The 11,302-nt window shown below is 42.3% G+C and overlaps 1 protein-coding gene across 1 annotated transcript; it reads left to right on the top strand.

The window, feature by feature from the left end:
* Positions 1-901: 901 nt before the first annotated feature.
* Positions 902-10,904, top strand: LOC128713593 (uncharacterized). The gene is made up of 11 exons (XM_053808456.1): positions 902-1,011; positions 1,092-1,275; positions 1,869-2,381; positions 2,471-2,711; positions 2,957-3,366; positions 3,507-4,005; positions 5,950-6,366; positions 7,796-8,177; positions 8,818-9,403; positions 10,157-10,353; positions 10,442-10,904. Exons 1-11 carry the CDS (start codon positions 902-904, stop codon positions 10,902-10,904), a joined length of 4,002 nt encoding a protein of 1,333 aa, XP_053664431.1.
* Positions 10,905-11,302: the final 398 nt, after the last annotated feature.

The raw sequence follows: 11,302 nt of genomic DNA, 5'->3' as shown, positions 1-11,302 counted from the left end.
TACACTAAACATCTACAAAAGTACCCATCGCGGCACCCGAACGGCCGAAATCATTCAATTAGAGCGAGAGGAAACGATGATAAAACGAGAGGTCAATATGAAATTTTCGGTTTTTGTCATGTGGGGAGTTTAAACGTTTTATTTTGATGGTGATGTTTAATATATCTGGAATAACCAAGCTATATTTGCTTTCACAATTATGTTTAGTTTACAAATAATTTCCAAGAGCTGGATTTTGTGGATTAAGGATTTTTTTTATTTCGTGCTATTATATTTTTTTTTTTCGTTAGAACGGCCTGGCCGTATCGACTTATTTTACCACGTAGCCGGATAGTCAGTCCTTGCTACGGGGGATTGGCCCGGATGGGATTTTGGTCCGGTGCGTTCGTGTGAAGACCGGCTCCGCTACCATCACGGCACCGGGCCGCCCCTTCGTGCTATTATATAGTACTAGTAAATTTATTAAAAGAAAACGTACCAGTCAAGATTAAAGTATGTCGAAACGAAATCAAAATTGTGTAATCAAAATTTTTTTAACATAAGGGACGTAAGGGTTTTTTTGTCTCCCATATTTTTAGTTCTCGAGTTTAATTGTTTTTTTTTGTTTATTTGTCATGTTACAAATAACATTACTTTTGCCAAAACATGTTTGATGGCTAAAAAGAGTGGAAAATAAAAATATGCACCATAACAAAATCAAACTATACCAATTCTTTAAAGTAAAAGGGTGCCTAATTACATAAGTGCTTCTTACAAACGGTATTAATTATGGTGTTAATTTATCTTTGCAGCAATAGGTAAACTAACGGCAACAATCAAATCCGGCTTAAAAGTGGAGTACTCGGACGATTACAAGGAATCCAGATACCGGCTGCATCTGGATTCGTCTCATGCTCAAACGATGACCTCGATTGAGCGACCAGCCGGAGGTGCACTAGCACTGCATTATGCAGCTGCCCGAGGTTGCCTCGATTGCGTTCGCTTGCTCACTGAAGCTGCACCGGACATTAGGTAAGTAGTGTATTGGATTTGCGACATTGGTATGGTTTTGTATTGGTTTTTGGTGACTGGGAACATGTATATACCTGCAGCGCCAACACACAAATGGACAACGACGTGACACCAGTTTACTTGGCCGCACAGGAAGGTCATTTGGAGGTGCTGAAATTTCTCGTGCTTGAAGCGGGCGGATCGCTGTATGTGCGCGCTCGCGATGGTATGGCTCCAATACACGCGGCCTCGCAAATGGGTTGTCTCGAATGCCTCAAGTGGATGGTGAGTAGTAGTAGTTCTTGATGGTTGGTTAGTGGATACTGAAGAAAATATTGTGGATGAATTAGACGGGTTGCGAATATCGACGTATTCTTCATATTCGAAATACATATAAAAGCTGTCCGGTAGAAGAAGTAGATGGAAAATTTAAAAAAAAATTATTTACGACCCAGAATTCTGATTTAGAAAATGATAATTTCAATTTAATATTAAATGCGCAGTTGATTGGCAATTTCAAACCCTTATTTTAAATCGTAGTAATTTAGCAAAAGTGTTCATTTTGTGTTTCACTATATTAAATATGATATTAAAACTAGTTTGCACGGATTAATCACTTTGTTTGGTAAGCATTGTTTTCATCCAATTATTGTTTGGAGTGTACAATGCCACAATTACTAAATTATGTTTATACATATATGTAGTACGAACTCCAAACATTGTTTAAAGAATTGCAGTTTTTTTATTGCATAAAATGTTTTGCATTAGGCATAATGATCCTTATCCAAAGGAATGTGTAGCGATTTGTGTTTAATTTTACCTAGAACTTTGGTTAAGAGCATTGTTCCTTCTCAAATGTTAACTACTCAATCACTTAGATCGAGGATCAAGCAGTTGATTCAAATCTACGTGATGGGGATGGCGCAACACCACTGCATTTCGCAGCATCCAGAGGACATCTCAGCGTAGTGCGGTGGTTGCTAAATCATGGTGCAAAGTTGTCATTGGATAAATATGGAAAGAGCCCAATCAACGATGCCGCCGAAAATCAGCAGGTAGAGTGTCTGAATGCATTGGTACAACATGGAAACATGAACGGATTGAGTGGCAGCGAGGTTCCGGAAAATCAAACTTCACCCAAGCAACACCGGCATCAGCTGCACGATGCATATCAATCACATGTACTGCCAGATGGGCCAGGATCATTGCCGAAGCAGGCTCGCGTCTCGCGTAAGAGTTCTACTGTAAACCATGGACGTCCTAGCAAACCGCTCGTAGGTGGTCACGGCCACACTCATCATAGTAATACTATGGCATCGACGAAATCGTCGACTGGTAGTTCTGACTCTGAACCATTTTATTTGCATCCCCCGACTATCCGTAAAACGAAGGTAACGAGCAGCGAGCTTACGTTGAGCTTCAAAGAGCGAACTGTTGGTTTTACGTTGATTGTTTTTTTTTTTTTTATTTTCAAACTCAGGACGGCCTGTATGCAAGACAGTCGCCGGATAGCTATTACGGACCGGTGCTACCCAACGATGGTGTCTATGTGAATCCTATGCGCCGAGGTTCGTCAACGCCTCCGAGTCCAAGTGGTAGTATTTCCGGAGAGTCCTTTTTTCTGCACGATCCACAGGAGGTTATTTACAATCGTGTGAAGGATCTGTTTGATGCCGATGTAACGCTAAAGGATGATAAGATCGGTAATAATCGATCAATAGGTAGGTAACATAGATGCTAAATAGTACAGCATTAATCATGAATTTTTGTGAGATATTATTTTTTTTGGTATGGTGAAAACTGTGCCAAAGTATTACTACAGTAGTAGTTAGTTATTTCAAGTACATTGTGAAAAATAGCTTGTATGAAATAGTAGGTATATCCATATAGGATTTGAAGTGATTGGAAAAATTTCGTTTTTTTATAAACACAAATTTCTAATCAATTGAAAACCTTTAAAAAATAGTACAAGCTGAAGTACATTCGAGCAGCAGTGGAGCCGCCAGCGGTTCAGACGAGGATCTCTCCGTCTCGTCATCACATTCCGGCGGAGATGGTGGTGGAGGAGGCGGTGGCGGTGGCAATGGCGTTGGTGGAGGTTTAGTTTCTGGTGAAAATTGTGGTGCTGGCATAGACATGATCAACGGCAACCTCTCGAAAACCTCGAACGTGAACAGTACCACCACGAACCACGAACACGATTACGAGGACATCTATCTGATGCGTGAGGAAACGCAATATGTTGGTGTTCCGCAAAACAGGAGCGCAGTCGGACGGAGTCGCTCACGGGACAGTGGTTCTCACAGCCGTTCGGCAAGTGCGAGTTCTAACCGGAGTGACGTTGTTCTTCAACTAACTGGCAGTAGCAACAATCAGGTAAACTATTTGTGCTTAGTTTATTTTAAATCACTTTCGCAATGTAACTATTTGCCAAGTTGCTGCGAAGGAAAGCAGTAACATTTTGATCTTTCAAATGGGGTCATTTAATATTCACCTCACGTTCTCTTTTCCGTCAGCAATCTTTGGTAAGCAACAATAAGGAGCATATGCTGTTGGCAAAACGCAACAACTTATTGTACGAACAGCAGCGTGGTCAGCAAGGAACAAAGCCTCTGTCAAAATCAATCTATGGTATGAGCAAAGGTGCCAAAGGCTTGAACCACCCGTATCCAGGAATGCCCTCGCAGCGCAAGCACGCCGATGAATATTCTAGTAACACGTTACGCTCCTCCTGCACCGTAGATAATGCATATGAGAGTGTTTGTTCGCCAGAGGACGTGTACGAACGCACAGCCGAGCTGGGACTAGGCGCCAAGCAGCTTCCGCACTCCAAGTCTCATCAGTCGCTAGGTGGTTCCACCGTCTCCAACACCTCCTCGGGAGCAAATGGAACAACCGTTAACGCAAATGGTGCCACTAACGGTACTGGTGGTCATGCAGCAGCCACGTCCACGCCGGCATCGCCAGCCAAACGAAACGGGTCGACGCAGTTGAATGAAGAAAATGAAAATGCAGGTAAGCATTGCTGTTACCCTACATACCCGAACAAAGGGGAGTGGAGAATGAGGCAAGGGGGTTTGAGAAGAGAGTGTCTGGAGAGGGAGTGCAACTTAATACGCCAAACGAAATTTTCATGCTCTATTAAAAGTGGAATCGAAATAATCGCACACTGGCATCAGCGGTCGCGCGCGAAGCTTCGCGTCTCGAAAAATAATATTAATGAGCTTGCGCAGCTGAGCAAATTTAAAGGAACCGCAAGAGTGTGGTGTGTAGGCGGAATGTTGTAGGGTGTGAAGGGGAGGATGTAATGGAGTGTGGGGGAGAGGATGGGGAAGGGGGGGGGGGGGGGGATATGATAGGCTTATAGCAATGCGATGTAATCGAGATGGAGACGATATTCTTTCTTTTTACTTTTCTTTTATTGGAAAAGTTGTTAATAACGCCTGATACGCACACTAATGCAAACTCTCCTATTTTTCGCCGTTTACTGTCCTCTTTCTATGCATTTTCCTAAATGATCCAAGTAAATCTGATCATTTCATGGTAAATCTTACCTCCTGAAGCTATATTAGCCGCCGATGGTAAGGTGTTGGCTGTTGTTGCATGTCATGAAAAGCATGACTCGAAAGGAAAAAAAATTACTTAACATTTTGTTGCAAAAAAAAATGTTAGCCAGTCAGCTCCCTCCAACATTTACCACTTTTTTTTAAATTTTCTAAGCACTTGCTTACGGGGCGGCCCGGTGGCATGATGGTAGCGGCGCCGGTCTTCACACGAACGGACCGGACCAAAATCCCATCAGGACCAATTCCCCGTAGCAAGGACTGACTACCCGGCTTCGTGGTAAAATAAGTCGATACGACCAGGCCGTTCTAACGAAAAAAAGCACTTTACGTGTTATGAATAAAAATTATGAAGCTACAATTGAACAATAAATTAAATGATCTGTATATGAAATTTTTATTTCACCATCTTTATGAAATAATGCTTGTCCCCGAACCTAAAGACCCTAAAAAGCTAAATTTATACGGGACATATGGCTTTTGTATTCTTTTTAGGTTTAGACGAAAATAAAATAAAACTTTTGTAAATATCCGTATGTTAGAGGGGGCTCCGTAGTGTATCATAAGGGACCTATGGAGAAAGTTATACTTGCACCCCTCCCTCCCCCGTTCAACCAGTCCTAAGTGAGACAGTTGTGGGGCCTTGAAGCTTCCCCCTCATCCGTAATTTCTTAAATTTCGTCATTACCACAGACCCCCCGCCGCCGGTTATTTATAAAAATCGTTTATTAATACCAACCCCTCCCCCCCCGAGAAACTCTTTTAAATTTGGGGCCCCAACTATCATTCCACCTAAGGCCTCCAAGTGTATTGATCCGCCACTGCAACCTTATCTTACAATAACCTATCATTTATCATTAGTACTTCAGTAAAAGAAACAACGATTCACTTATACTTATATTCGATACCTTTTCTGTTGCGGCTTAATAAAAGACAAGAAAATTCTTTATGGTCTGCCGCTTCACCTCCAACATTCTTTTCCTAAAATAACAAAAAGATTTCAATTCCTCTGAAGCGATTAAACTGTCTTTTTAAAATATTTTTTTTGTTCTGTCTATAAGCACCATAAAATCACTTTGTCTAAGGTCTTGTTCCTACATTGAACGGAAACAATTTATCTTTGTGGCTTGCTGGTATTTCAATAATTGTTTGTGCAGCATAATGTGGTAGAGTATATTTAAATTTATATACGTAATTTAATATACATTATCAAACATCTTGCTTACATGAAGGTTTAGTTACTAGATTACGTGTCATTTTAATTGTAATTAGAGTTACTTATGTCATTACGCGTAACTAAACAATTGAAATAAATAGAACCAAAACAGCAAACCTTCCAATTCATACTGGATTTAATTCTTTTTTTTTTATTTTTCACAACAAACTTTTTATCCAGGACCTCCACCTCCGCCACTTCCACCACCATTGAAAACAAACAACTATGGTTATATCGGACATGGCGCACACCCAGCTGCGGCTGCTGCAGCCGCTGCTGCCGCCGCCGCTGCAGCAGTGGCCGCTGCAACACTAATTGGCTCCGGTGGGCCTCGCGAGAGCTATGATTATTCGAAGAATTCGCGCAACGCATTCGACCAGCAGACCGTAGCGACGTACAGCGAACAACAACAGTACCTTAATGTGCAACACAAGCGCCATTTGCACCGCGATGGTGGCGGGCATTTGGAAGGCGTGGAACAAAACACCGCCGAGCATCAAGATTCTGATTCCGGACTAGAGGTGTTAGAGGAGTCCACATTGAAGCCATCCGATCTGATACGTGGTAATCACAACCGCAGCATGTCTATAATTTCTGGTAAGTAAATTTACCGACAAAGGGTTTCAGTTTTGTGAGTATACACTGACAATAGCGTAATCCTCGCAATCACAGCGAGTCATAGTGGTTGATCCATCTGGTGATGGTTTATAATGGTGTAATTTAATAATAATAATAATGTAATATAATTTGGCAAAAAATTTCCATGCAAAGAATCCTGCATGTCGTATAAATTGTGGATACCTTTTAAAGGCTCTTCAAGTTCATTTCTTTAATATTATTTTTTTCATGCCATAATTTTGTTTTCCATTGATTTGTAGTCTTCGGCACACAGGTCACTAATAACACATTTTGATTACGTCTTGCATCAGCTGCACCTCGATTACGTTGGGGTGCTGCATTTTTTTAAATTATCAAAAAGCGGCTAAAGATGCTTTCTTCGCCTTTATGTAGGCGGAATTGGAAACAAAATCGTAATAAAGTGATTGATTCGCTTCATTCACTCGAGTTGCCGAATGAATTAACATTATCGAAAATGTAGATTAGTTTACGAGGGAATTATTGTTACTGCACTTACCTCTCGACTCTTGTGCTATTGGAGCAAACATTGAATTATTTATTTGCGTTCCGGTGTTTTTGGTTATTTATTTATTATAGTTCCACTTATAACTTAAACATTGATGATCAATTGGAGCGATGAAGATCCCGCTGATTAATTTATTAGTATATATAGAATGAACGTGTCTGACTAATGCGGTGGGACTTCCAAATTTACGTATGCTTATTTTTCTTTCACATAATTATAAAGTACCTCATCTTTCATATTTGCCTTCTTATTACTTATTATCTTGGGTGATTTTAAAACGAGCTTCTTGTTCGTTTTTCACTCTGTCGTGCATCCACATATATTATATATATAGTTCCTTTCACAAATTGAATTTTCTTATGCCGTGGTTTGTGTATGTAATTTATTGGCATGCCTACACCTCGGTTGCGTGTGAATGAATACGAGACCTGCGTGCGTACGCTTTGAATTGGGCAGGAATGAGACGGTAAAGAGCAATATGGTAGTTATTTTTCGTCTTGACGAATTAAAGAAACGATCGGATAAACGAATGTGTATAGGTATAAGCCAGTGGAGCGGTGCTTTTCTTGAAGGGAATCATAGCAAGAAAGCAAAATGAAAACAATATCTCCAGAGCCGCGGAAAGTACGTTTGAGTGCGATATGAGAAAGGTTGCTGCCAGGCTAGACGACAGTGTAACCAAGAGCAACTGAATCCGCTGTTGGAATGGGCGAAACCGATGAAAATCAAGATGAAACATTGCTTACGATTTTCTTTTGCTCGTTTTTTTCATACTTTCTTCTTGATGCTCATCCATCTCGGTTTATCCAACCACTTCATGCATCCTCTCGCTCGTCTGCTGAACCGTGGCTTGGCAACTGTGTCGGAAACCTCCGTGAGCAGCGAATAAGAAAGCCAAACTAATTCAAGCCAACGGCAGTGCAGGAGGCGGTAGCGGCAACCTACATAGCCTATGTGCTACGGAAAATAGCTTACCATACGGCTCTAAGACATCCCGTACCGGTGCAGCAGCTTCAGTCGACGACCAGCACTGCCATCAGCAACATCACCATCAACCGCGGCTGGTTAGCATCCAGCCGGTAGCATCAAACAACCATCAGCAGCAGGCACATCAGGGACCGAACCTGGTAAACAAGCAGCTCGTTCTGCCGTTTGTGCCACCCAGCTTCCCCAATGGTTCCGGTGACGGCTCTAACCATCTGATCAAACCGTCGGAGTATCTGAAAAGCATCAGTGACAAAAAATCCAATGCAGGCTCGCAAAGGTTAGTGTTGTGTTCGCGAAAATCAAGTTCAGGTAATCGGTGATGTGTAAAACGTGTAGCCTTGATCATTTGGGTTTGATTCTGACAGCTGTGTACCCAACACAATGTACTGTTGATTTGAAGTTCAAATGCTTATTATAGTGTGTTGTTTGACCTGTACTTCTGGAGAGTGAAGAAGCTACAAACTCTCGTACGCTCCCAACAATCGTTCGGAGTTGCTTCCTCTACGTATGGTTTATTTAGGGTTGTGTTGATAAACCTGCCATCCCCTCTCCATTTCTTTTTTTCCCATACAACTTTTTTATGACGTTCGTTGTGCTCCAATTTTTTCGTCTTACTTATTGTCAAAAAAAGCTTCCTATTTTAAATTGCTCTTTTTTGCGGTGTTTTTTTTTGTTACTGTTTCACTTAGATTTTATTGTGTTTTACAATACCAAACACTGTTTTGTAGCGTTTGTGATTGGTGAAAAAAATCGATCATTTAGAAAGCGTAACATAATACATAGTACATAGAGTAAACCACGAATGTAGGCCGACTTCAATGTTGAATTTCACTCAAGCCAGTGTATTTGTTGGTGTTGTTGAGTCTATGTTTTTTAGCTAAGTTTTTTACCATTCGTTTTACTATTTTCATTGGTAGATCATCTGATACGGAGGATTATATGCCATTGAACACGGCTTTGATTGTGCAGGCGGGATCGGAACCACCGAAACCGCCCCCACCGCCACCAGCACCCCCTCTCCTCAACCTGCACAACGTGATCCTTTCGGGATCGGCAACACTGCATTCCGTGCTGTCGCACCACAGCAACGCTGGTGGGTCTCGGTCTGGTGATCCGGCGTCCACAAGTGATAAGGCACAGCACAGTGGGGCACATCCACCGCCTCCACCCCCACCACAGGATACGGACATTCGCAAGCTACATCAGCCGCTGTCGGCCATCTCAATTCAGGACCTGAACAGCGTTCAGCTACGCCGCACGGATAAGATGCTCGCCAAGACATACTCAGCACCGACACGCAGTATTAGCATGCAGTGTCTGTCCAGCACTAGCGAACAGTTTCTTTCACAGAAGACCGACTTAATAGCAGAGTTGAAGCTGTCGAAAGATATTGCCGGTGTGAAGAAGATGAAGGTGGAACGTGCGAAGCTCGAGGACCGGCAAGCGAATGAAGTGTACTCGGAAGTAACGCGTCAGTTCACCGCACAGAATTACGTCGATCAGGTATGAACATACAACTGGGAATCGGTAAATGTACCATGTATCCCTATAAATGTAGGAAATAGATAGATTAACCTGACGAAGCAGAAGGAGAAAGCTGTCACTGTATAGTTATGGTCTCTCTTCATTCATCGGTTTAGTGTCGGAAATGGTGGGTGTTTCGTAGATGTTTGGATATATTTCACTAGCCACGTAATAGGGAATCAATCCTAACGGAAGATGAATATGCTTTTCTCCTATTCTTTCTGCGCACTGGTTTTCAACTTTTTAAACCTGAGTTTAATGGGGTAAAATACCCCTTGCTTTATAGAGTCAGGAAATGCAGCATTCAACCAATTCCATTTATGACGAACTCATTAGCATTCATAATAGCTTCAACTCACGGGCCCATAATATATTTTTTATTGCCTCTAATCTTTCAATCAACGCGCTGACCCAATTTTCATTCAAAAAAATCTGTTCACGTGAATGTTTAAAACCGTCGGTATACGATTCGTAAAAGCATACAGTATAACGCATCGAGCCTTCGATGCATAGTACTTTCACGCGGTAACTGATCCAACTACCGGGAAACAACTGTTTCCTAAATCATATGCTTAGTTTTATACTAACCACCAACTCACTCACTATATCCATTTCGCTATCACGCACAAATTGCACGCCATCGCACATCCACACGTCACGCTATCCATCCATTTTGTGTTTTCTGGTCTTTGTTCTCGATAGCCTTATCATACAGCTGATAAGATCTTTCAGGTACCGGAACGAGACAACGCTGGCAATATCATACCGGACTGGAAGCGTCAGATGCTAGCGAAAAAAGCGGCGGAAAAGGCAAAGAAAGAGTTCGAGGAGCGGTTAGCGAGAGAAGCTGAGGACCGTCGCCTGTCCGCGATTCCGAAATGGAAGCGCGACCTTATCGCCCGGAAGGAAGAGGCAGAAAACAAACTAAAGTGAGCTACACGGAATGTTGCTGCTGTGGAACGTCATGGACATCGATTGCCTTACTAATGTATTCCGTGTGCTTTTCTTCCGATACAGAACGTCCATATATACACCAAAAGTAGAGGAACCGCAGCGTCGGTCAGATACATGGCGCAACCGAATCACACAAAGGGCCATGTCGATCGACAATATTAGTTCGTACGGCTCGGAAACGGAATCGGGTATGTTACGCTACAATAAGGAGAATCAGTATCAGTACCCATCTATCAATGGGTCTGGAGGCGTTCATTTCGGGCAGGCGAACGTTGGAACCGGCAAAACATCGAATGGACCGTCGGGATGTACCGGCAATGGTACGATGGCTCCTCGCTCTTCGATGGAGAACATCAGTAACGGAAAGCTGGAAGGTGGAACGGCACATGGTTACCACCTGCCTGATATGGCACCCTCCACGCCGAGCGAATCTGTGTGTGCCAACGATGATGACGACAGTGATCAAATTATTCCGTGGCGAGCACACCTGCGAAAAACTAATAGTCGACTTTCTCTCATCGGTTGAGCGTTTAGATATGTGTTAAACATAGCGCAGAGCTATGAAAAGAAGAAAAAACAGTAATAATTGTGAATTTTGTGCGGCGGGGAAAATTATTCTACCATAGGTCTCTCATGTGTTTCATTAGATCAGTATCGGCTTGTTACGTGCATAACAGTATCCCCATATGAGGGAAGACAATCAAAGCATTATAAACTGCTAGTACCGAATTGAAAAGGCATACTTAATAAAATGGAATTCCTCATCTGTATCGCAAAAACACTGACGAATTAAAAGAAAGCTGCATACAACAAAACTGTTAAGAGAATACAGAGCGAGAGAATAAAGAGCGAAAGAAAGAGAGGAAGAGAGAGAAAGAGAGGAAGAGAGAGAAAGAGAGGGGGAGGAGAGAAAGATAAAGAGAA

Source organism: Anopheles marshallii, chromosome X (genome assembly GCF_943734725.1).
Source record: "Anopheles marshallii chromosome X, idAnoMarsDA_429_01, whole genome shotgun sequence".
NCBI classification, from domain to species: Eukaryota; Metazoa; Arthropoda; class Insecta; order Diptera; family Culicidae; genus Anopheles; species Anopheles marshallii.
The sequence above is the reverse complement of the archived record's forward strand: the minus strand, read 5'-3'. Positions and strand labels throughout refer to the sequence as shown.